The 27,817-nt window shown below is 41.4% G+C and overlaps 1 protein-coding gene across 6 annotated transcripts; it reads right to left on the minus strand.

The window, feature by feature from the left end:
* Window positions 1-27,817, minus strand: LOC141771633 (ras-related protein Rap-1A-like). Of its 6 annotated transcripts, none has more exons than XM_074642112.1 (8): window positions 27,660-27,817; window positions 18,201-18,289; window positions 16,634-16,702; window positions 16,105-16,161; window positions 14,380-14,520; window positions 9,634-9,777; window positions 9,117-9,243; window positions 1-1,131 (listed from the first exon to the last, which is right to left on the minus strand). In XM_074642112.1, the coding sequence occupies exons 2-7, from the start codon at window positions 18,255-18,257 to the stop codon at window positions 9,154-9,156; spliced, it is 558 nt and encodes a 185-aa protein (XP_074498213.1). In that variant the 5' UTR covers window positions 18,258-18,289; window positions 27,660-27,817; the 3' UTR covers window positions 1-1,131; window positions 9,117-9,153. The 6 variants fall into 6 exon arrangements, with proteins under 6 accessions (XP_074498213.1, XP_074498229.1, XP_074498245.1 ...); XM_074642128.1 differs by having other exon boundaries at window positions 18,201-18,294; window positions 27,660-27,786; XM_074642144.1 differs by lacking the exon at window positions 27,660-27,817 and adding an exon at window positions 27,422-27,609.

Genomic DNA, 27,817 nt, shown 5'->3' on the forward strand with positions numbered 1-27,817 from the left:
TGCTTTGGATAAAAGTTTAATTCACAAAAATACATTGACCAATATAATGAAAATGTACTAAAATGTACTTTAATAATCCATAAAAGCTGGAACATCATTGACAGAAAAACACAAGAAGCATTATTAGAGTTGGTTTAGTATAATATATTTCAGCTTCAAGAGACATAGAAATCAATCCGTATTTTTCCCCATATTTCTTCTATAAAAGACCCATTTTTTTCTGAAGCATTAATATGCAAAAAAATGGCATTAGAATATATTATGGGAGCTATGAAATCCCAGTGACTGAGTATAAAATTAAGTCACATCAGAGAGAGATATTCGCAGAAGAGAAGTCCATGAACAACAGGGCGAACAAAGAAAAAATATATATAATAAAAATAATAATACATATTATAGACCTTGATCTATCATCACTGACATGACAGGCATGGAGAATAGGTGTATGGCTATAAAAAAATTCTCACTTTTCCACTTGATTTCACTTGAAAACATCTACACTTAATAACTGATGCATTTTTTTCATGCTCGTTTTTGAAGAATATTTATAATCATACAACTAAAAAGAGGTCAACTTCCATGTCTTTCAAATACGATATTGATACTGAAAAAGATGAAAAATACTGAAGTTCTAACTTTGTTTTCCTTCTTTTTAAACGCTGTTATTTTCTTTTTGTTAAACTGTCAAAAAATAAAAATAGGGGGGGGGCTGCTCTCTGGCCTTGTAGGCGGCTCATGGGCGCTTTTTTTTTTTTTTTAAACTTTCAGAGGCTTTTATCATCATCATCATCATAAGTTTGTGGTGTTTGTTGGTGCAGAAAATGGAGACTGTCCGTTCAGGGTTCACACTGAAACTGAGACACAGAGGAAGGTCCTCGGAGGTGAGAGACCAGAGTCTTCTCGCTCTTACTGTCTTTTCTTTCTCTCTCTTTACTCTCCATCTCTCTCTCTCTCGCTCTCTCTCTCTCTCTCTCTGGTGTAGATCATCCTCGTCTTTGATAGGAGCAGTTCAGTCAGCTGATTCACCGTTTATGGCTGATGGAGGGAGGGGTTCGGGGTGGGGGGGGTTGGTGGGGCTGTTGGAATGCTGGCACGTTCCAATCAGGGCAACAGTTCTTCATTACAGCATTTCTGCAAGACAGCACAGTGGTTTAGTCTCATTTTATAGCCTGACTAGGAGTTCCACAACACCATCTACATGTTGCCAGTGCCCTCTAGTGGCCAGTCAGTGATATTACAGTTGTAGGAAGAGTAGGAGGGAAACGCAGTAGGAGAAAACAGAAATCAGGGACACTATTTATACATAGAGCAACTCAAGAGTAAAATTTAGATTTTTAAGTTGCCTTCACATGATAAGAGATTTGCTCTTCGCTCAGCGTGAGGTAGGGCACAGAGCCTTTTTAGAGGCAGCAGGTGAAATATCTCCCCGAAAAGAGCGCAAGGAATGCCATTCACCATTTCTAGGCAACAACAGTTGCACCTGTTCTCATGGGTTGTGCTTTGAAAGGTCAGCGGCAGCCGAGGTCAAAGTTGACATAATTTGAACTTCGAGCGCAGCGCTGCAATTTCGAGTGGTGCGCCACCACAAGGGCAGCGCTTCCGCCTAGTCGGCACCGCTTCCGCCTAGTCGGCACTAGTCTGCACCGCTTCCGCCTAGTCGGCACTAGTCTGCACCGCTTCTGCCTAGTCGGCGCTAGTCGGCACCGCTTCCGCCTAGTCGGCACTAGTCTGCACCGCTTCCGCCTAGTCGGCGCTAGTCGGCACCGCTCTCCCCATCGGAAAACAATGGCACAGTCAGCGCAGAGCGATATTACCACTGATCATGTGTAGACAGCTTAAGGGCGAAAGATGTATTCTTAATTCTTACAATCAAGATTAAGTCAAGTCAATTTCATTTACATAGCCCAATATCACAAATTTGCCTCACAGGGCTTTACAGTCTGTACAGCATATGATACCCTCTATCCTTAGATCCTCGATTCGGATGAGGAAAATCCCCCAAAATCCCCTTAAACAGGGGAAAAAATAAAAGAAACCTCAGGAAGAGCAACAGAGGAGGAATCCATCTTGCAGGATGGACAGACAGGCAATAGATGTCATGTTTACACAAGATGGTAAACCTACAGTATTGACACTCAATACGACCAATTTATAGATCGATTGTACTAGGGCGGCAACTAACCATTGTTCTCATTATCGATTCATTTGCAGATTATTTTCTCGATTAATCGATTAATTATTTTGTCTATAAAATGTCAGAAAATAGTGAAAAATGTCTATCACAGTTTCTCAAAGTCCAAGGTGATGTCCTTAAATAACTCCAAAACCCAAAGATATTCAGGTTAATATGATATAAAACAGAGAAAAGCAGGAAATCTCCATATTTGAGAGGCTGAAAACAGCATTCTCTTCCATTTTTGCATGAAATTGATTAATCGATTATCAAAATAGCTGCCGACTATTTGTCTGTTGATCGACGATTAGTCCACCAATAGTTGCAGCTCTAGATTGTACACAACATGAAGAATTGAAGACTTGGAAGAGGTACCAAGCATAAATGTCCCTCAGTGTCACGGCCTGGTCTCAGGTTTCAGATCATTAAAGAGGGCTCTAGGGGTCTCCTGAGTCATTTACCGACAGAGGCACCTTCCTTTTGGACTTGTATGATAAGTGTATAAAAAGATACAAGGTCTGCGCTAATACCCAGACTACATCTACACAATGTAAAAAAGTTCATGACACGATGGATTCAGCGTGTATACATATTAAGTGTGATTCTTTCTAATGTTCACATCAACTGCACTAATCTACATCAATTACAAAATGTGCACTAATTATTGTATTAGCTGAGCAGAGACATACAAGCATTTTATTGAGTTTGAAAGACAATGAATAACAAAACATAAACAGGATTGATTAAACTGATTCTAAATATATTAACTCGTCTGCAAATTTTAATGAAAATGTGTAATTTTTAGGTTATGGCCTCTGGTTTTTACCAATAGCAAAGCCTGAGGGCAGAGCAGAGACAACAGTCCTGCAAGTCCATGTCCAGCTGTCTCTTTGAGTGGTAGGCCTGCTATCATCAAACTGGACAGCGAGGGCAGTTGACTTGTCTCAGGGTGTCCAGGTAGAGCTCTTTCACAGCAGACATGTTGACTTATTGTCATTAGCAAGGTTAACGATAGCTGCAGTTCCAAGGCCACGCTGTTATGCGCGCTGCTGCAGCTCACTGGCATGACCAACTGGAAGGTAGCCGTAACTAATGCCAATGGTTTCACCTGTGCTTTTGCTGCTGTGACAGTCTGCTTTGAAAAGAGCTAATTGCCGAGTCTGTTAAGAGAATTACATACAAAACTCCCAGCTGGAGTAACATCCGAGTTAACTTCTAGATTTCAAAGTTTAAAAGACAACACAAAGCTCAATTACCGAGTCTATAAACTCCTCATGGCGTCTCTAAAGTGGCGCATTGCGGTGATAAAACAACATGTGGGCACATCTGACTCAACTCTGTGCACAGTTAAAACACCGAGGGACAAAAAGGACACCTGTTGCTGAAGGTGCCTAAACGAGTCTGAAAAGATGCCTGTATGGTCTGTCCAGATTTGTCTCAAATACATAGTTACACTTGGATTTTTGAGGACACACTGTGTCTTTTATAACCCCCCTGTATCCAGCATGTCCTACAAAATCCAGTGTTGGAGCCAAATGCTTACTTTAATTTGTTAATATAATATTAGCAATATTTTGGTTTTGTTTGTTAATGTTAATATATGAATTATCGCTCTGGAAAGTGTGTTTTTCAGTTATTATTTTAGTGATTATTAGCTAATCAATGCCAGCTGGTTGGCTTGATAGACAAGTGACTGCAGCGCCTTTGTTTTATCAGTTCATCAGGGCATTGAGGGCGAGAGGGTTCTCAGGTATGCAACCATACAGTTTTAGACTGCTGCTAAGCGCCAAATATGAGATGAAAAGTGTCTGATTGCACGGCAACACACCGGCCTCTTCCTCTGCTGCTCCGGTAAGGCTGATCCGTTTTTCTGTGTGGAAAATCTTGGAAAATGAACAGATGGAAATAAGTAAAAGTTGTGACTCTTTGGATGCTTTGGGCGCGTCAAACTCTAGCGCATATCGTGTAGAATCATAACAAAACTACGCAACTGCAAATACTAATAGTCAGCATCTTCAGAATCAATATACTATCATATCAGGTATCAGCTCCCTGTCAATTTCTGTCTGTCCCAGTGAAAACTGTGAAAGCACACTGGAAAATGCCCATGTTGTACAAAGTCCCATTAACTCACTCTCTCTGTCCTGTCCGAGGCTGGCACTGTACCCCGTCTCTCTCTCTCTCTCTTACAGTGTATTGTGAGCAGTGGAACAGTGGGGCTGTAATCCCATTAGTGTTGGTTCATTGGGCTGGCCAGCGTGTGAAGGGGGGGGGGGGGGGGGGGGCAGACAACGCCCCGGGGCCTGCTGACAGAGGCCCTACTCTCACACACTGGACCACTAACTGACCAACACAGATGGATTCAGATGAGGAACGCAGTGGGTGGTTTAGTGACCCTGATGTCTGGGCCAGGCACAATGGTACTGTCTGTTTCACTAATCCTGCGTTATCTGTAATATCAAAGTTTTATCCCTAACCCCCCCGCCCCACACACACAAACGCCCTGCAAGTTAAAAAGTGAAGGTAGATGTAAAATCTCCACCGTTGGCTGGTTTGGCAACACAGACACAGACAAAACTTTTGTAAACTGTGAGTTGTTCAGCTACACCCACTCTAATTTCTAAACAACAAAGAGGCTCCGTTACTGACACCAAACACACACTTTTCTATGTTACATCTATACACTTTTAATGAACTGTTTATGCTTTATATTCAATGCTAGCACATGGCACAAATACCACACAGTCTACTATAGAATGTATTACTCATCTGTTTTGATATTAACTGGCTTGTATGCTATAGGGATGCTGACGCCAGATCTTAGGGGATGAATAAAGTGATCAGAGGCAATAGTCTTTCTCCTGCAGCAAGTACTGATCCAGAAACAATACAGGAGATTCAGCAGAAGAGGTTCATGTTTAGATACTGTCAGCAGAAAATATAGTTATTATGATTATGTGATACTGAGATCCTTGTAAAGAAATTATTTGTCCACTTAGATTAAGAAAAGGGGGGGTCAGCTACAGGACAGCAGCCCTGGTAAAGAGTGAGCATCTAGGACATTTCTTCAGCATGGTTGACACCCACAGAAATGACAGCTTGTACTGAAGTCCTCCGTTTCGAAGGACAAAGTCTCCCTACTCATTTTGCCACCCTGCTGGACAGCAGTGGGTGTCAAACAAAAGGCTTCAAAAAATTCAGGCAGCAACATTGTGCTCAGAGGCTCCTGTATCATCAACAAACACGGCCGACTAACACAAAAAGTGTTGAGGACTTGTGCCGTATTTCCACTGCATGGTACGACACGGCTCTACTCAACTCCAATTGCTTTTTATTGGGCTTTCCATTAGCAAAAGTTGTGGACAGTACATGGGGGCGACTCCTCTGGTTGCACAAAGAAGTCTGATTGTATAGAAGTCAATGAGAAAATGAGCCTACTTCTCATTTGATTTATTACCTCAGTAAACATTGTAAACATGAGTTTATGGTCTCAATCGCTAGTTTCAAGTCTTCTTCAATACAGCATGATGTTCATTTAGTAAACTATGGTCCCATTTAGAGTCAAATAGACCATAAAGCAGGGGATGCTTTAGGGCGTGGCTACCTTGTGATTGAAAGGTCGCTACCACGGCGTTGTCCAGTCTGGGAGTTGTCTGTATTTTCGTCTTACAACTTTAACCCTTTCACAGTGTGTTTCAGTTCATGAAAGATAACTAACATTTTTGATCGCCTAAAAACGTCTTATTTAGCATTCGGGTGTACTTAGTTCCACCCTCTCGTGTCACTTCTAGTTGCAAAAAAAACAAGATGATGACGGACGAAATGATGAACTCGAGGCTTCAAAACAGCAGTCCACAAACCAATGGGTGACGTCACGGTGACTACGCCCACTTCTTACATACGTTATGTCATATCGTATGGTTGAGTTGAGTCAAGTCGAACCATGCAGTTGAAATGAGGAATTAGTTACAATATTTGTAACTTTCCACTGACATTCCGACAATCACAACCCCAGACATGGCTTGAACTTCTCCGTCAAGCTCCATTTCTATTCTTCACACAGAAACTTCCTTTAGTTTTAGTGTGTACATCCAAGTGCAACACCATGAATGCCTTTGAGGAGACACTGTCCAGCTCTTCAGCCTTCCTCAGAGGAGTGGACATGAGGAACAGTTCTTTCCAAGCAAAGTGACCCCTTCAGGCTTATATCTTCAATGTATGGAAATACTGAGGCCCAGCTTAGTAATCTCCGTCTGAGGCGGGAGTCACATCATGAGATCTCACGAGATTTGCTCAACTGACTGAACCTCAACTCATCTTTCCAAGGAAACTTTCCACATCAGGGTGGAAACATTCTTACTGTGACTTTCTAAGTGGGCGAGCGTTGGGTTAAATCTTATCAACAGCTTCATTGGGTTTTTGGTTAATGTGACCAGCAGCCAAAATTAGAAGTGGCCAATATGAAGATATATACTGTGAGATAATAGATTTGTCTCCCTGATGAGATTCTAGTCAAAGCTATTACAGTCAATGTTATAAATAAATGATGTATTGTAATTTTGGCTTTACTGGAACCGTATACCAATGTGATTAGGTACCTTGATTTGATCAGGTATTTAAGTTACTAAATGATTAAAAAAAAAGACATATATAAGCTATTTCGTTATATATACAATATATTTATAATAGTTTCTCAGGTGAATTTTCCAGAAAATCAAGATACATAATGGTCTGGGATTCCAAGTAGATGTATGGTGACATTGCCAACCTCCAGATGAAATAGCATGCATATTTAAGACAATTGTAGAAAAATGTCCTTATAATTACAACAGAAGTGGAAAAAAAAATGCAACTAATATAATTCTAATAATGCAACTACCAATGTTTACAAAAAAGGGCTGCTAGGATAGTAGCTCCAATGTATTATTAAGCTGCAATCCATCACCTAGTATGGATGAAGATGAATTATTGCATCACATACAGTAAATATTAGTAAAGACCAGTCTAAAATTAATAAACTATTTTCACTGTTTAGAAGGATTGACGGGAATAAGCAGCCTGGTTTACGGAGCGTGTCTGTTTGCAGACTTCCTCATTCCCGAGTATCCGGCCAAACTGTAAAAAACGTGAAAAAAGAAGAAGCGATTCTGATTTTCCTGGGAAACAACCTGATGACAGATCTGGATTTCCTCAGACTTAACCAGCTGCTGCAGTCTGCTGAGGTCCATGTTTAAATCCAGCCATCGTACAGTGACTCATTCATTCAACAGCAATGAAAAAATTGCTAATGAAAGCACTTTTCACACTTTTGAAGGCTGACTCACGGGACGTTAGCCTGCCCCGAAACATTTAACTAATCGGCATCAAAGAAATGACAAGTGCAGTCATTTTTAGAAAGTGACAAGACGGACAAGGGACATGTCCCACACATACAAGTAATGAAAACGATGTCTGACTGATCTGTTGTCATGAGGAATAGTTTCTCTTTGGACAGTGACTACATGTTTAACCCAGGATAAAGAAGACTTGCACTGTTCAACACCAGATGCACTGGAATAAATACACACAAAAAAAACTTTTTAATATATATATATATATATATACACTGGGTCCAGTTAGATGAATCCAGGTCAGGTGTTAATTAGGGCTGTCAAAGTTAACACGATAATAACATGTTAATGCAAATTCGTTTTAACGCCACTAATTTCTTTAACGCAATCGAGGTTGTAGCGGGCTCAGTTTTAAAGCCAGAGTGAAGATATCGGCATCATATGGAACTATACAACCTAAGGAATCCATTGGTACCAACTATGTCATACTAACTTGTCGCCAAGAAGGTTATACAAGGCTCCGAACTTGCGCTAAATTTTGGCGAGGAAAAACTGGCACACTGACAGCTGTTGTTGCCTGTTGGGCTTGAGTTTACCATGTTATGATTTGAGCATATTTTTCATGCTAAATGCAGTACCTGTGAGGGTTTCTGGACAATATTTGTCATTGTTTTGTGTTATTAATTGATTTCCAATAATAAATATATACAAACATTTGCATAAAGCAAGCATATTTGCCCACTCTCATGTTGATAAGAGTATTAAATACTTGACAAATCTCCCTTTAAAGTAAATTTTAAGCAGATAAAAAATGTGTGATTAATTTGCAATTAATCATGGACAATCATGCGATTAAATATTGTAATCGATTGACAGCCGTAGTGTTAATACATGGCAAAAGTGAGCATGGCTCACATAACCCCGCTCTCTGCTTGACCCCTACTAAAGTAGGGCCAAAGGTTTTGCCCTTTTGGAACTAATGGAATTTATGGGCATTAATTTATTAACTAATGGGCACCCAGGACTTCTAACCCCCAAAAGGCACAACTAGACCACACTGTCAACCATCATACCAAATTTGAAGTTCCTAAGTTAAATAGTGTCCGAGGTCTGCTCCGGAAACGAAAGTGTGACATGCGGACGGAAGGGCACGCGGAGCGCTACATACCCCCGACCACGTTGTCGCGGGGTATAATGAGGTCAATTCATTAGAATAAACTTACCAAGCAAGTTAATTCAAGTTTCCACAGAAACATTATTTTTTGTAAAAGTTTGCCACTTATAGTATCTGTTGCTCCCCCATCTGCCTGGAGGGGGGGCTCTCTCTCTGAATTGCACCTCACAAGGTTTCTTCAATTTCACTTCTGTGCTCTTAGAGAGCTCAATAAAGGACAGTAACCCCTGCTGACACAATGTAATATCGGGCTGTACAGATTAATATGACTGCAGGCAAACAAACTCATAATAGACTGTGATGAATGATAAACTGCAGCTGATGTCACCTAAGATGACATAGAAAGATCACTGCTATTATGTACCACTAATTAACCTGACAGCCGCCTATGAATCATGACCTCATGATGAATAGGTAAGCTGCTTTTAGGCACACACACCTGGCTCAGAGCTGCTGCAGGGGCTGGAGGGGGGTCTTTAAAGCAGGACACAGTTGGATTTCTTTTTCGCCTTCTTCTTTTCCACTGGCGTTTTCCTATTTATCTGTCTGACCAGGTCATAGAAGATCTAAGAAAGACGACAACAAACAAAGGAGAAAACTGTCAGTGATTAAATGTGACTTAATGCAGTGGTAAAATTGTCTCTCCTCTATTATTCTTACACACTGTTGAACCTTCACTTGAAGCCTCACCACTTAATGGACTGATGCAAATGTTTACACACAGTAGGTTTAACAAGGATAATCCAGTTGAGCTCATTACAAACTGCATCTTAGATAAACCATACTGGCTTTTGTTAACACAAAATAAAACTTTGATGATGTCACTCTTACAATTAGGTCAGCATTTAAAAACATCCCTGAGAGATAAATGTAATATTGTGGCTGGTTTTTGAGGACTAGTTGTTGACAGACAACATGGGCAGGGTCAACAGTGGTTTGTTCCTGTGTGTACTCACATCGAGGACGTTGATCTTTGACTTAGCAGAGGACTCTAAAAAGGCACAGTGGTTCCACTGTCTGGCCAGGTTCTGGCCCTGCTCCTTCCCCACCACACGCTCATCCTCCAAGTCGCACTTGTTCCCCACCAGGATCATCGGCACCTGAGGACAAACACAAGAAAAAAAAGTTTGTGATTTTATGTCATAAAATAAAACAGACTTGACTTCACACATGCAACCAAAATATAGCATTCTCTCTTTTAAAATATTTAATTTAAAGAACATTGTGGCAAAATGAATACATTAATAAATACAAAACTGTCAGCACCTAAAAGAGGAATTGAAGCAATGAGAAGAGCTAATCAAACACAGATGTGTCTGGCATTTATTGTGAGTGGTAAGCCCAAAGGTTCACAAGTAAGCCCATAAAAACATAAATAGAGAAAAGAAAGGAAGAGGGGGCAAGTAGAGAGGAACATTTGGTAAAAGAGGAAAATGAAGAGTTAGATGATAGAAAGGAGAATAAAGAAAAGTAGAGGGGTTAGAGCAGAAAGTGAAATGGGAAATGGAACAATGTTAGTGGGTAGGGGTGGGAATCACCAGAGCTGACAGTGACAGTTTTAGCAAGGTAGCATTTGAAATATGTTTGACACTAGTACCAACACGATACTAAAGTTTCAGCACAAATTCCCAAATTATACTTTTTAGATAAACCTTTGAACACATTCTTTTAACAAAATGATCCAAAATCTGCAAATGCATCAGAGTGCATGTTTGCATTCAATGGCTTTAATGTGCATTTTGAAGTTTTGCATAAAAAAAAAAGCCAGAGCGGAAAAGCCAGAAATTCTACATAAAGCTTGGAAATTGTCTTGAAGGGAAAAGGTGGTATATCAAAGTCAAAATGCAATACAAAGTGATGGAAACGGATTTGAATAAACAGGCACTGCAGTGCCTGCTGTACTTCTGTAGACAAAGCGCTTTAAGTGGTCAGAAGACTATGCTATATAAGTGCAAGCCCATTTACCATTTACCAAAGCTTTGAGTGGCATTTTGTTGCCACTCATCTTCATAGGCCTCTACATATGAATATCAGTATGTTCAATAAATTTGTTCCTTCATAGGTTGTCACCTACACCTTAAAGGAACAAATATAACCTCATAGGCACAGTCCTACTCACACGTTTGCTGAGCATACTGGTGACATTAAAGTCTGTGAGGGTCCAGTGCCAACGGTTGTTATTGGGACTGGGACGTACTTGAATTTCCCTCGGGATCAATAAAGTTACTATCTATCTATCTGTTTATCTAGTGAGAGTGATAGCAGGACAATATTTGTCAACTAATGCTCAACTCATGTGCATCCTCCAAGTACAAGAGTGGAGACATGATTATTAACAGCTAAGCAGTCTACTCATTTCAATCTGAAGCCTGGATTACAGCTTCACAAATACAATCAAGGAAATCAATCCATCCCTGTGGGAAGGCAAAAAAAAATCATTTAGGTTCCACAACAGTGACAAAAGAGATTAAAGAATCAATATGAACTAGCAATGAATGCAGTTTCTTTTGGTTTTGTTTCTTTAGAAACGACATCCTAAACTGAGAACACAACCATAACCACTGACATGAAGTGCAGCTGTTTGTGGAATCTCCCAAAACACCCAACACTTCTTCTTTTGTGCCCAGACTCAGATATTTTAACAGCCAAGGTCAAAAAAACAAAAAACTCTCTGAGGAAGAGAGAATATTCTGGGCCAAACTTCTGCCCTGACTGTCACAGTGGGCAGCATCGGGGGCAGTCAGGGTGTCGGGATGCGTCTCATCCTGCCTGCTGTTTCCTGACCGTCTATCTAGGGAGCACGCTGGCCCGGAGGAAGTCGTGGCAGCCCCGCCCAGCCGGGATAACATCGCTTTCCTTCCTGAATGTTTTCGAACATTTCAGCTGGATTCCACGCTCGGGCTGCTCTCTGGAATTACATGATAATGTGAGACTGTGTGTCTGGATTGCGTTCATTCGGCGCTTTAACTTGGCTTTACTATAACACCCACTGTAAAACTGTATGACAACAGAACAAGGCTCAAGTTTAAGGAAGAGTTCCGTATTTGGTCTCAGTTTTTTTGAAGGGGGTTCACAGGATATTTGTGTTTGTGGTGCAGCTTAACAAGCAAAGGACATAATCAACTAGTGGAAAGTTTTTGCAGGCAGCACAACAGGCGCCAATAATATATCAGCTGGGGAAATCTATTTGTGGTGGGGACTGCAACAAATAAATCCATGCATGGGAAATTCTGACTTCGCTCCCATATCCTGGTCCAGAAACAGCACCCAGACGTGCTTTGTGGATCTGGAAAAACTGGATATTTGTAAGCAACATGGTAGTACCCCGACATGTGGCAACTTGCTTAAACTTGAGACCTTCTCCCACCCACAAGTCTACTGTTCAGAGGTCGTTTTTGACAGTGGTATGGCCACGCTCCTCCAGAAAAATGTAATACTTTTGAAGACATAGGATGGATATTCCAGGGCCCTTTTTTCTTTTCCTTGCTCTCTCTGGGCTGTGGGGCAGACGACAGGAAACTGCGATGTTTAGATTAACCCCATGGAGGTTGCTGCTTGATGTTTGATATCCAAACAAGCCCTCGCACTGGACGGCTGAACGACATTTCTCCCAGGGGTCCTGGGAGAACCGGTGGTATGCCCTCCTAACACAAACTCTGAGCCAAGCTGGGATGAAAAAAGGATGGAGAGAGGGGACGGTAGAACGGAGGTATGCAGGGAAGAAAAAATGTTCAGTGTCAGCAGCACACAGGGCAGCATTAGCATACTTGAAGAATCCACAGAGAATCTCTTCAGACGCTGTTAACATGCTACAGACAGGTCCTGTCCCGCCCACAGTGGTATGATCGGATTGTGGGGAACACAGAACAGGAGAGTATAGAACAGGGGAGTATAGAGTAGCTTAAATGAATGGAGCCAGTCGTTCCAAATGGAGCGGTGACGCATAAGCATGGAGTCAGGCATTAGTACCGTCCGAGTCACACAAGCGAGAGACGGAGATGGCCCAGAAAAGTCATAAGACCTCTCTTACATAAGAACTGTGGAAGGAAGTAAGGGGAGTGAGCTTTTCATACACTGCTGACTGCTCACTCACTTTATTCTTCTCTCCTATAACAACATTTTTAAGGAGATGGAGTTTGGCCCTACTGTGCTCAACGTACAGTCATTAGAAGGCTTGTTAATTGAGCTTGGCGTTATCAAGTGCGTCTGTACATTTTGCCAGCTTTGCAGTAAATGATGCATGGAAGAGCTGAGAATGAGAACAGCTGCAGCAGCAACTTGAATGTCTGCTTTAGCGATAGCTTGAACGCTTTCTCCAAATAAGAAAACGGTCCTCTTGGACGGAAAAAAAGAAAACATGTTAAGCATTTCCTTTGGTCGTGCAATCCTGCAAGGGCCAAAGAAAGATAAACAGATGTCACGGTCATCGTAGGTAAAAGGGATAAATCACCAGTGGACTGATGGCTGACAGTAATACTCAGATAAGCACAAACACTAGGGGATATATTCAGAGGGAACGCAGTTAGAGAAGAAAAGGACGTCAACTGTTTTCTTGCACGTTGAGGAGCCACTGATCCTGCAATACATCTGTTAGCCTGAGGCTAACCTCAGTTCCCAAACCACGTAGGCTCTAATGAAGCACCGCAGCCTCACGATCCAGTGTGTTTTTGATGAGCTGAGGCTTTCCTTGCACATCATCCCTGACAGTCCAATCACACGCACAGAGTGCCAGACCACAGTAAGACCACAAGGAAGGCCATAGAGAAGAGAAGAGGAGGGGAGGCACAAAGAGGAACAGATATAGAGGAAGGAACAGAAAGATGGACAGAAAAGAGTGGTATGAAACTTCTGCGCCAGGCTGCAGAGGGGCTTTTCAGATGGTTGATGGGGAACAGCGAGAGAGCGAGGGAAGGAAAGAGTGAGAGGGTTATGGTAACATGCATTCCCTCCAGAGATCACCAAAAAAGGGCATCTGAGATCCCGCTGACGCACTATCTGCCCCACCAGAGAGGGGACGGAGGGCTTACTCACTCTGCAGCCTCACAAGTTACCAGATACAGAAAAATGGAAATGTGCTTCTAACGAACAGCAAACCGGGAAAAGAATGACATAACACATCCTCTTTTTATTTGCACTGTTATAGATCCAAGCCGAGGGGCGGAAAACCACATCGTATGTGTGTAAAAAGCAAGACTATGGGTTTAACATCCATTAATGGGGTAAATACATTCCCCTACTTTTTACTGGACTCTTAGCTAAGTGGGGACTTTGGCTCCATGTTAAACAGATGAAGTGATCAAACCACAGGGACTTGCGGGACGCTAATGTTGGCTAATGTTAGGCTACGTACAGTACACAAGTTTCACTAAGTGCTCTCTCATTGTTTTCACTCCACAGGCAACACAGAAATGGCATCGTGACACCATGTGCATTATGTCGAGGTAATACAAATTTGTAATTACTGGCATAAGATGCAGTGATTATTACAGTGTTAGATGGTATCCATAGCAACAGTGCAATCAGGTCTCGAACAATGTAGGCGGCTGAGAACACAGAAGTGGGGAGCTTGTAACCTATCTGTACTGGTTTTCAATATCTGTGTTTCTACAACCCGTTAAGCCACGATATGCAAAATAGAAATAAAATGAGAAAAAGTTGGGAAGAGCTGATGTGAACTTGCTTGTAAGATGCTGTATACTTACATCCTCTGTGTCCTTTACTCGTAGAATCTGTTCTCTCAGGTCCTGGAGGTCGTTGAAGGTGGACTGTGCTGTGATGGAGTATACCAGGGCAAAGCCTTGGCCGTTCTTCATGTACAAGTCCCTCATTGCTGTGAACTGCTCCTACACAGCGGGAAAAATAAGAGACCATGAGCTCTGTCATGTGTTCTCTGACATTTTATAAACATTTATTGTAAAAGTCTATTACATAGAACAGAAAATCACAATGTTGCTGAGATTCAGTACACATAGTGACAGATTTAATTGCTGGATCTCTGTCAAGTCTTCCCACAGCACACTCACACCATTGTGCAGTGGGTGGGTGATCTATCAGCACCCTTTGATTTTCCATTAGAAACAAGCATGAACTTGTATGTTGCTTCTGCACCATCAACATACATACAAATACCTTACACACAATCTGCTAGCATACTTGTGCTGGACAAAAGAGAGAGCCATTCCTGCGTGAACAAGACTTTGAGTCAACAGCTTTGCTGTGAGGCTGGACTTAAATGCTCAACTTCATCATGATAACACGCTCATAATGACGATGCTAACATGCAGCCATTTAGCAGGTATAATATTTACCGTGTTCACCATCTTAGGCTACAGCCACACTAATACGTTTTCGTTTTAAAATGCATAACTTTTGCTACATTTAAGCCTAGTGTCCACACTACTCCGGTGTTTTAGAGCCCGTACAACGGAGACGTTTGAAAACGCTGCTGAATTGGGGGTCGGGGTTGCGTTTGCGTCTGGACTGGGGAGAAACGGAGACTTTGTAAACGATGGCGCAGACACCCACGTTTGCTTCTTGATACGGTCTTATAAGTCACGACGTATCCTTACCTGATTCGTCACACCCCTATCACGTGACACTTTTCCAGAAGAAAACAAACAACATCAGCTATGATTACTGCTACTGCCAGTGGTTAATTCAATATGGACCTTGTTGTCTATGCTATCAGCTGTTGTGCAGTTAAATTCTTTCATTTTATAATGCTACTACTGCCTACATGCGCAGGAGGCACGCTGATAATAGAGCAATTTGCGAACGGCGTGTCCAGCAACGTTATCAGCCCTACGGAGCAGACGCTTGAAAGCACAGTTTGTGGCTTCGAGGAGAGCGATGGACATAAAACAAAGGGCTGTCCTTTCGTTATCCATGCTTAATTTGTTCTGCACAATTATTGTGAAGTTCACAAATAAACCTGTAAATGAACAAAGCCTAAATGCTGCTCTCCAGTACGACAAGGACTTCGAGCCACCCGGCAGAGCTACGTGTGTGATAACAGACACCAGCAAAACCGAGAGGAAACAAGTGAGACGTGTGTTGACCAAACTTTGATTAAAAATGCAGTTTTAAAACAAAAACGTATTAGTGTGGATGTAACCTTAGTGTGGCGTGTTAATGTGCTACCATTAACTAATGAGCACTAACTAAAGTAACATACAGCTGAGGCTGATATGAATGTCATTAGGTGTGCCGTTATTTGGTCATCAACCAACACCAACCACACCCAAGTTTTGATGCTAGATTAAATATTAAGGGCTAAGATAAATGACATTTCTGTTTTCACTCAAAATAAATTTCTGTGGAGTTTTCCACCACCTGAAATGTCAGTGTTCAATACGGGGACTCAGGGGTCCTTCTACACAGCAATACAGGGTATCGACAAAAATGTCTGTGGTGTGGAGTTCACTTACTGTGCCTGCTGTGTCGAGAATTTCAAGCATACATTGCTGCCCATCTACCTCCACTTGCTATAAGAGAAAAAAGAGGCAACAGATAATGTAAAGCTTCATTTCAGGTCAATGAACACATCATATTCCATATCTAAATAATACTGCATACAATAAAAACCAAGAGAGACAACTAACACAGAGGAAGAGTTGAGATAGAAGCAGGATATTATAATGCATGTAAAGTCAGAGACAGAAAGAAATGAAAAACAGGAGGGAGAGAGAGAGAGAGAGAGAGAGAGAGAGAGAGAGAGAGAGAGAGAGAGAGAGAGAGAGAGAGAGAGAGAGAGAGAGAGAGAGAGAGAGAGAGAGAGAGAGAGAGAGAGAGAGAGAGAGAGAGAGAGAGAGAGAGAATAGAGAGACGAACGGAGTTAGACGAGACAAAACAAGAGCAAAATATATCATGACGTGAACCTGCAGAGCAGCTGCTAACAATCAGCTCATTCCTATCCGGCTCTCTGCCTCCCCCTCTCCCCCCTCTAGGGACACTCACCTTTCTGTACGAGTCTTCTATTGTAGGGTCATATTTTTCCACAAAGATTCCCTGTACAAACTGAACTGTCTGTAAGAGAAGACACAGAACAAGCCGATGTCAGATCAATGTGACCTCCTGGCCACAAGAACAAAACATCCAGAGAGGCAAAAGTGACATGTGTCCTTGCTTGTGTTATCACAACAACTCGGTGGGGCACTGAAGAGGAGGATGCTCATGATGTTGCCAGTCAGACCAGCCAGGATGCAAGAAAAAGGCTGATCATCTTACAGGCTACGTTCACATTACAAGCAAATGTGGCCCATTTCTTCTGCTAAATTCGGCATCATGTTTCACTCAGTAGAACACTGATTTAATTAATCAAGAAGATACAACAATAATAACTTACAAAAATGTGTAAACTGCGTCGTCAAGGCAGACGAGCATTATCTGGGAAACATCACGTTTATTCACTTTACATGGAGCTAAAATTATTATGTTAGATCGTGTTCGCCAGATGAGTTCATTTCTCTTTATGAGTCGTTAGAAAACATAAATTATCTTTTAATAGGAGTAGATGTTTGTCGGTAAGCTTTGCTACGTTTAATTTAACAATATGTCAACGGAGGTTTTCCTCCAACAGTAGGAAACAGTTGAAGACTTTATTTGCCTCGTTAGTCATTGAAAATGTAAATGAACTAACAAACACACGTTTCACAATTCAGTCAATTCCTCTGATAAATTCATCATGTTTCACAAAGCAGAGCCGTGCCGCGAAGCTTTGAATACCTTCGAATATTTCTCCCCAAAGCTTCGAGAGCATTAAGCCCTGTAATGTGAACGTAGCCAAATAAGCACGTGACATACATATGCAAATAAAGAGGTCTAAATAAGGACTGTGCTACATTAAGCACTGTGCTTAATGGAAGGTTTACATTAGGGGTATACAGAGTTCAACTGATAATGTCTTAAGGTCTAAACATGTCAGCCTGCCAGTTTGAGGGATTAGCCTGACTTCAACACCTGGTCAAAGTCAACTAAGCAGGGCATGCAACATTTCAGACATTTATGATCTTCGGACAAACCTTGTAATGACAACAAGATACTTAAAAGTTCAAGATTTTGCTGTTCTACATCAAAATAGTGAAATTGGAAAATTGGAAATTGATTTCCACGTCTAGAACCAATGGCAAGCTTAGAAATGGCATATACTGTATGTCAATTCTTGACAAATAGATGGGAACTATAGACACAGACAAGCTTGCAGCACACATAGCTAATCTGTCTAAAAGAACTGTATAACACTGGGCTACAGGATGGTAGACCAGGACACTTGTCAGGAAACACAAGCATGTTACCTATAAATAAATAGTTATAAGAAAAGCAAAAAGGGGAAACAGACAGTTTCATCTGTGGTGTTGTGGCTCCCGTGACAAAAATGCCTTAAATTCTTTTACAACATAGTTCTCTCCAAACCAAAATCTAATTTTTTTGCAGCTAAAATGACCAACAAAGAGTTAAGGAAACACACTTCAGAGGTGTTAGATGTGAGGGGGGGGCAAGAAGGGGTTCAGGAGTGAATACTCACCAGAGCAGACTTGCCCACACCTCCAGAGCCTAACACCACTAGCTTGTATTCACGCATGGCGGGTTTGCTTCACCGGACAGCCCAACAGTCTGCACTGGACAAATGGGGAAAAGCAAAATGGGACAGACAAGATGAGAAAGGTGCAAAGATAGATAAAAAGCAAAACAAAAAAACAAGATCTAACTTTTGAAGCAAAACAAAAGGATTTTTCCCAGCCTGGTCTCTGAGTTTTTCCACTTCACAAAGGAAGGATTCTAGTCATTCCTGGAGGTTATGGACAAGAAGCAGCACAACAATGGAGGGAACACCCATAAGTGGAGCTGCTTCAGGGTGGAGGAGGTGAAAAGTATGTGACCCCTTCTCTAACACAAACCAGCTGTGGTGTGTACGAGCGTAGGGGGAACTGAAGGGGAGATGATGCATAGATCTGGCAGATATTCCTCCTAATGACACCATCATCTGGCCTTCACACACCAAAACACACCCTGATGTCAGATGTTTTAGTCACTCACTCATTCTTGGTATTGCAAGACAGCAACATAGTTTCAGTGTTTTTGACTAATGACAGAAAGCAGCTGAGGGAAGTGGAAACTGCGATCGGGAGGAATTGTGAAATTACTGGAATATCCCTTTAAGGGATGCAGAGGCTTCAAATCATTGGCACACGTTGTGGCGTAAAGTCAGTTGGGTTAGCCAACTGGGTCACTACGAGTTGGGCTACAGCGACGGAGAGACTGCTACACTGAGGGTTAGTTGTGGCGGGGTGAAGTGGGGGATTTCTGACTCTTTGTTAACTTTCTGGTTTTACATCAAATTATATTTTTTGTAAAAACTGATGCTCGACAAAAGACAGATTTAAACTATGAAACGTTAGCTTTCCAAGAGGTAAGAAAAACAGCCCTACTCTGTGACGATTTAGTTTAAGAAATAGGAGAATTTTCTCAACCCATAAAGAAACGCTTAGTCCTTCAATTTAGAGCTGCAAAGATTTGCAAATTAATAGGGGTGGGGGGGAAAAAATAGATACAGTATAGTATCGCAATATTTCATGTGGCGATATTGTATCGATACATGGACTTCAAGTATCGATCTTTTATTAGCCTCTTAACAATACAACGACCGCTATTCTGTCTGTCAGACGTTGCAGCAGGCTCAGTCTGTCATGTTAGCTAATAACATGATAGACGCTCCAAAAGTTACACTAAATTTTGGCGAGGAAAAACTGGCATGGCCATTTCCAAAGGGGTCCCTTAACCTCTGACCTCAAGATATGTGAATGAAAACTCTGAGACGAACAGAGTGATAATGCCCCACGTGGGGCCTCCAATTAAAGCTGATGTAGGCAAGATTGGAGCAAATATGATAAAACGGTCGCTATATGGTGACAGTAGTACATGAAACAGATAACTTGAAAAAAATCATGTGCCTATGTCCTCCGGTGCTCCTAACGGCATCTGCAAGAATTCACAGACCGGAGGAAGACAAGCAGTAAGAGCTGATCTGAGATCTGCTGCCCATCTGCTGTCTATGAGAGCCAGCTGTCAATCACTCGCGAACTCCGACCAAACGGTCAAACTATGCAGCGCTGATCAAATATGAATCAATATTATGTTACTGTAATGCCTATTTCTCAACACAAATGTTTTTCAGAATCATCTTGTAGTGTACGGTTTAGCTGTAAAATGAGAAAGTTTGTGACGCCGCCGCAATTGTGAAATCTGGTGAAGGAACGCCAAATTCCGGTCACATGACCGGAGCACAGCCAATAGGAACGCTCTCTCAATGAAATGACCTGTGATTGGTCAAAGTCTCCCGTCACGGGCTAGATTTTCTAAAGCCTGAAAACAGAGCCATGATGAGGTGCAGAAGTCTAGTTATCTCTTAGAACAATTGAATTACAATATGCTGAAAGGTTATTATGGAATTTTTGCCCAATGATGCCAAACATATACTGCCTACTGCCACTTTACCCAATTAATCAATTAGCTGATTGGAACAAAATTTATTTTGATGACCGATTAATCGTTTTAAGTCCGTTTTTAAGAAGAAAAAATGCCAAAAATTCTGTTTCCAGCTTCTCAAATGTGATCATGATCAAGTTTCCTTCATCTTCTGGGACTGTTAACTGAGTATCTTTGGGTTTTGACTGTTAGCCGAACAAAACTAGACATCTGAAGATGTCAGAAAAAGGTGACTTTTTATAGACCAAATGATAGTCAAGAAAATAATTATTGGAGTAATCAATAATGAAAATAATCATTTTTGAACTTCAGTTCATATGAAAAATCCCTAATCACCAAAGTTGGATGGTTTTTTACTTACAAAAACTGTCATGCATTTCTTAAAAATTTTGTGTTGAGATCATTTCCCCTGTTAGTATAGTTCAAAATCCATTTTTTGTGCCTGTTCCTGCACTGAAAATTAAGATTAGCAGATCAAAATCAAAACAGAGTAATACTAAATCACAGTGGACTCAGGTAAGGTCGGCGACACCATCATTTTGGGAGCTACAGTAATCATCATCCTTATGCCTAACTGTACCACATTTACCAAAATACTGATAAAGGATGTAGCTGTGGCTGTACCCAAAAATTCTGAGGGAAAAACTGACTCTAGGTTTCAGCGGTACATCAGAGGAATAACTGGCCAATAATTCCCAAACCAAACAAAAAAGAAACAGCTCGTCATGGGTTGAAAAGTGCAGTATGTTGGCATCAAGGGCTGTGTAAGAAATCTGAAAGTGGCTTCAAGTTAAAATCAGGTCTCAAGGGAGAAAGTATAGCCTCGCTTGATAATCAACCCTTTTTGCAAACCATTAAAAAGCTAATCGTCGGCAGCCATACTGGGAAGCAGATGATCCCCTCCTACACTGTTCTTTTTACAGCACACTCCATCGAAATACCCAGGGGGGTGGACAAAGAAACTAAGGACCTCCAACTTCAATCACAAGCAGTGACCATGTGGGATATGAAGCCTGGACTGTGAATAATTCATACTCAGTAATCCTCTACACACAAAGAGAAGTTCTCCTTGCACGATTAGGGAGGAGCCATAAAGAAAGAGACCAGGGCTGCACGAGTGCTAATGCAAACAGTCCCTGCGGCACTCTCATGTAAACATTCAAGTTCAGAGTCAAGTGCATGCACAGTGTCACACACACGATGTCATACAGACAATGTCACACTTAGATTTAGGCAAGGCCTCACTCTTCAGCTATCCACATGTCATGCTTCTTGTTAGGGATGTTAATAATTAACCGTTTAACTGTTAACCGACAATACGAATTTTGGCCGATTAATGCTACCAGTTAACAAGTTAAAAGAAATATAATTTTTTTTTAAAAAGCTGAGCAAAACTTGTCAGTAGAATAGCTGGTCCACCTTAAAAGTTAGCCCACCTAAGTGAGCATGAGCCGAAGTTGTTGCAAACTTTGGGGCTAACGACATTTATTTTAATGAGCAGGTAGCTGGCAAGACACAGGAACTTGGCTTGGGTCTTGAAGAGCTGCAGCATTTAATCACTGACAAATAAACTGTGCACACACTGCACTGCTACGTTCACAGCTATAACGTTACTGCTAACTTCATAATCATCGTCACACACGCTCTCTCTCTCTCTCTCTTGACCGGACACTCACTAAACGTTACGCCGGGATTGCAAAACACTTGTGGAAACCCTGACAGAGTACACAGGCAGACCCAAAGCTGACAATCTCACAGCTAAACTAATTGATGTGGTGGACACTAAAGTGGCTGCATGCGTCCACGACAAAGCACGCAACATCGTGGCTGCTAACTCTCCCGGACAGGTGAACTGGGGACTCAGTTGTCTGTTTTTCACATACAATACAGCTGCCGATAAATGATGGATTTAACCTGTTTGTGCATCGGCTTATCGTTTCAGACCTGATCGGCTTGTTAGGCACTTCAACCCCAGCACACCTGCTTGCAGCACACTAACCTTGCGGGTTAACAGTTAAGGATCAGTTAACGAAAGTCGGCTATGACTCAGAAGAAGAAAAAAAAAGTAAATTAGCAAGCCTAGTTCTTGTATGAACACTGTGGACTAACCCCTGCTTAGAGAGCTGACGTCCAGAACCCGCTCCGTGACAGATTACTATGTGACTACTTCAGAGGTCGTTATGGAGGACGTCTGCTCCTCCAAAAAAAAGTGCAGTCAAATTTTGTCTGTGCTTAAAAATGCTCTGAGGTGTGCGTCTAGGATTTATTGTTTTCATTTTTTACCACAAAAATAACTGAAATTTGAAAACTAAAAGGACTGGTCCCGGTTTAAACAGATTCATCTCCATTTTACAAGAAATTATTATAAATTCAATGGTTTCTTCTCATGTTAGAGGTGGCACTCTTCCTTTCAGGAGAGGCTGGGTGCCACATGACAAAATGATTGGGAACAGCGACATTCATTACATAAACTGGTGTACTCTCCCCTTCTAGAGCAATACTCATTTGGGAAATGAACGTCAAAGTTAGTTGTTTTGTTACCAACTTTTTACATAGCCACGTCACCCTGTTTGTCACTGTGTGAAGATTAGCAGGTAATGTGCTGGTAAGCTGATGATGAAACTCAACTTTTGCCGACAAATAAAGACAATCAAGTTAAAATGCAACATTGAGCATTAACCACTTACAAAGGCAAGACTGTAAGTGGGCTTATGTCTTACTGTGCTCGAGTAGAGGGAAGGACAACATTTCACAGCTCGAGTGTGTTAATTCGTGTCTCAAGAATGGCAAAGTGGACGACGCCTGCCAAGACACAAATACCATTCTCCCAAACTCAAATGACATTACTAATCAACACTCAAACTAATTCTGCTTCATATTCAATGAGTGAACAACACCTTTAAACTCTGTTCTTACTGAGCTTCCCACTCACAACCGTAGCATTTTCTACAAACGGCAGAAAGGATGCTCTTGCTTTGACACATTTTCTACAAACTTTCATACCAGGAAAAAGTACACACACCGCTGCACTCTCAACCGCCTGCCTACACACTCACAACGCACACAAACACACACACACACACACACAAGGCCATTTAAGGATATCTGCCTTTTAAAAATCAAACCTCTCCCTCTTTCCACTGCCCTCAACTACACACTGTCATTCCCAACAAAACAAACACGCCGCTGCCGTTCCTCTGCTCTCGTAGTAACCCCAGCAAATAAGGAGCGAGGGAAAGCCACATGCCACAGAAAACACGCTCCACCATGACATCACTGCATCACTCACCCTCTACAGCCAAAGGTATGTATCCATCTAAGGCTGAAAATTGGATGAGGTGGTGCCGCTCGCAAGAATATGCAGCTAACGTGTCTGGATGCACTGCGTCTCGAGCTAGAGGAAACTGAAATTAGGGAGCAGGAGGCTTCACAGCTAAACTACAACATTCAGGATGCACTATTTCCTGGAGTAGTGACGCTAATCCAACAGCAATGAAGCTGTCATAGCGCCTGACTCAGCAGGGCCGTGTGATTGACAGCTGCCCTCTGTATCTTCCAGCCAGTGCGGATGGTGAAAATGCACACATCCGTTGGTTAAGCTAGCAGCATGATGATACCGACTCGTGTGTCATCTTCTTATTTGCTTGCTTGTTGACCCACATGACAATTACAGGAGCTATACTGATAAAAAAAAAATAGCCCCTTGAGGGTTTTTTTACGGGTAGAAAAAAAACAGGGTGAGATAATAGTAGCTCTGGTGGAGTGTTTTTTAATGTTGATAAGCTCCTGGTTACTCATTACCTTCACCTCAACCACAGTTCACATCACTTGTTCACACTGCGCTTAGCATAAGAAACCCACTAACTTTAGGGGAATAACCCAGAAACTACTGTCAGCAGAAAACCTGTCATAGAAAGGGTTCCAGTAAAGAAGACAGAGTGCTTTACTTTACAGCTAACTTATTTACCAATATCCTAATAATGTCTTCAAAATTTCCGGGAAAGAACTACATTATAAGTGCTAATTATAGGGGGAAACGAGACTATTTTAGTTAGTTTCTGTTGAGTTTAAAAACAGCTGTTGAAATTCAGAGGAATTCCCCTAACAGTACTGCTCTATTTTCAAGTTGATATGTATTCATTTGAATTAAAATGTATTATTCAATTAAATTTGATATTAGTAAGGCTGTCAAAGTTAACGCGATAATAACGCATTTACGCAAATTTGTTTTAACGCCACTAATTTCTTTAACGCATCAATGCAACTTGTGATTTTTAGGTTGTAGCAGGCTCAGGTTTTAAAGCTAGAGTGAAGATATCTGGTATCATATGAAACTAGAAAAACCTAAGGAATCCATTGGTTCCAACCATGTCATACTAGCTCGTCGTGAAGGAGGCTAAATAACGCTCCAAACTTACGCAAAATTTTGGCGAAGAAAAACTGGCATGGCCATTTCCAATAGGGGTCTCTTGACCTCTGACCTCAAGATATGTGAATGAAAATGGGTTCTATGGGTACCCACGAATCTCCCTTTTACAAACATGCCCACTTTATGATAATCACATGCAGTTTGGGGCAAGTCATAGTCAAGTCAGCACACTGACACACTGACAGCTGTTGTTACCTGTTGGACTTGAGTTTGCCATGTTATGATTTGTGCATATTTTTTATGCTATAAATGCAGTACCTGTGAGGGTTACTGGAAAATATGTGTCATTGTTTTGTGTTACTAATTGCTTCCAATAATAAATATATAATACATTTGCATTAAGCAAGCATATTTGCCGACTATATTAAATACTTGACAAATCTCCCTTTAAGGTACATTTTGAAGAGATAAAAAATATGCGATTAATTGTGATTAAATATGGACAATCATACGATTTATCGCTATTAAATCATTTTATCGATTGACAGCCTTAATTATTAGAAACTTTATTCTTCATATGTTAAACTGCATGACTGCCCGTAATCAAATTGCACATTTTTGCATGTTCAGCTGACCTGTTGTGTGTTAAATAACTAAAACAATAGCAAGTAGTTAATTGGAATTAATTATTTGGAAGTATCCCAATTGAACCCTGTCTCTAATTAACCTATAATTAGTGCCAAACTACATAGTTCTTTCTAGGAAACTTCCGAGTAAATTAGGAATTTACGAGCCTATAAAATAAAACCTTACCACCAGTGCTTTAAAAACGAAATGCTGTGATTTATTAAGAGCTGATCTTCACATGTGATAGATAACACTACATTAACATCTTTCAGGTAGGACTGTCAGTCGATTAAAATATTTAAATCGCGATTAATCGCATGACTGTCCATAGTTAATATCAAGACTTATGAGGATGTTTCTGATGTTAACCTTTACGACAATTTGACATTTACTCATCTCACTGAAGACAAACTTCCTGCACAATCTTCTCAATCAAAACTATGCCTGAAGAGGAAAGAACCGAAAGCTCCCGTTATCTACTCTCATAGCTCTTACATCTCTTTTCAGGTCCGCTACAACCCTGAATGCCCCTCATGAGTCAGAGCAAAACTGCACCCCGGCACACGAAACTTTTGCTGTGACTTAATTATGACAAAGATCTGTATAACTGACAAACACCATCAGCAGAATACATCTGTGTCGCTGGGGCCTTGACCTGTAACCACATCCTCTTTCCAGAGCACAAGAAGGCTTCATGCTGATAGGATGGAAAAGGAGTAGCTACCTAACTAAAATAGCCTCTTCCAGTCTCTGTTCCTGTTCAAGACCCCAGACAGAAAGGCTTGGTTATAGAAGTGGGGGAGGAAGTAGGTTTGTAAGCCTGTATCTCATCATCAAACCTGGGCTATATGAAGACATTAAGGGTACAGGATGAGGCACATGTCTCATTTCAGTTAGCACAAGATGGAAGGGGAAATAGGTCTACTTCACTTCACTTGTGATAACCTATTAGATAGAATAGAATAGAAAGCTTTAATGTCATTGTATTAAATACAACGAGATTCACAGTTGCCACTTCTGGTCAGTGCTTTAAAACAAATACTTGACAAGACTAAACGAGGCAGATAAAACATATAACAGGTAAAAACACACACAGTTATAAAGCAAATAAAACAGGTAAAGAAGATGTAATAAATAAATATAAACAGAAGTGTTACATTAAAAGGTATAAAATATTAAATAGATGTTATGTAAACAGAGGTAATTGCACTTGTAAAATAGGTAGGGTAGATGTAATAAATAAAATGTAGACAAAGGTAGTTGCATTTGAGGTGTATATTGCATCAAGGATATTATGCACAGACAAATGTATTTCACATTCAGTGTATTAATATTGCACAGATTTATTGTTTGTTCAGTGTCCGTATGGCGTATTATTATATTATATATTATAATATTATTATTATATTATATTATGTTATTATATTATCTGTGTGTTTATAGTTTTAAGGATGGAGAACACACCAGCAGTAGCAGAAATAACCTGCAACAGGCTGTGACATAAAGCATGGCCCCAGACAAGAGAAAGTCATTAGAGGTTATCTCACTGTGAATCTACCTAATTTGCTTACAGCAGTGGCATAATGCTTATCACTCCAGGTCATGCTATAAATCCCTGCAATCTGTGGCTGTGGCTGACTACACCACAGAGCAGCAACTAACACTCCCATCGATGCATGATTATTATCATTACACCCTTTAGCTTCCATAACATCAAGAAAACACCATAACCCGCTTACAGATAAACACTTAATCTTTAATCCAGGCAACCTAGACCAGCATGAACATCCATAAACAATCTGGTTTCACACCAGCAGCAACTACACCACTAAGTCCCGTTATCAAAGCTCGTTAGCATAATGCGGCTAACTAGCTAGCTTTAACTAGCCAGTGAACAAGGCCTATGGAAAGGAGGCTGAATCACGCGTCATCAACGCAGCATATCTCCGGGGCGTATTGCGCATGCGTAGTAAAAATCTGTCCAATCGAAGCGCAGCTTAGTTACACTGCGCATGCGCAATACACAACACAACAATGCCGTGTCTCAACCTCCTTCTATAGCCCGTGCCAGCGACGGGCCGCCGACACTTAGCAACCGTTAGCTCATTAGCACGTATGCTAACACATTCCTCTCCTTAGCGTATAAAACACACAGATATGTTGTCATAAAACACAGCACATTTCACAGCTCAAACGTCAAGCTTTAAATGAACCCTTATCACGGTGTATTAGCTGTGTAAAGACGGAGTTGTTGCTAACGTTACCTGCCCTTCCTTCCTTCCGCCTGGTGGCCTTGACTACTAAAATGGGAGTGCACTCTCTCCGGTTTAGGACTTGCGGTACGATTTCTCCTCGTTTATCCGACACATGCCGTGCACACCCGGCTGTGTCTGCTCCTTATCCCGTTAAGTGTCGACGCGACGTGCTCACACGCTAATAAGCTTATTATCTGACCGCGTTTTTTAGCCTGTATGTAGTAAAGTTTGGCCGTTTTCCACTCACCGTTTCTCGCTCGCTGTCTTTCGCCGCTCCGCAAGTGTCAGTTCTCCTCCGGCCTCTCTCTCTCTCTCTCTCGCGCTCTCTCTCTCTCTCTCTCTCGCGCTCTCTGTCTCTCTCTCTCTCTCTCTCTCTGTGTGTGTGTGTGTGTGTGTGCAGCAGCA

This window comes from Sebastes fasciatus, chromosome 1, assembly GCF_043250625.1.
Source record: "Sebastes fasciatus isolate fSebFas1 chromosome 1, fSebFas1.pri, whole genome shotgun sequence".
Lineage (NCBI taxonomy): Eukaryota > Metazoa > Chordata > Actinopteri > Perciformes > Sebastidae > Sebastes > Sebastes fasciatus.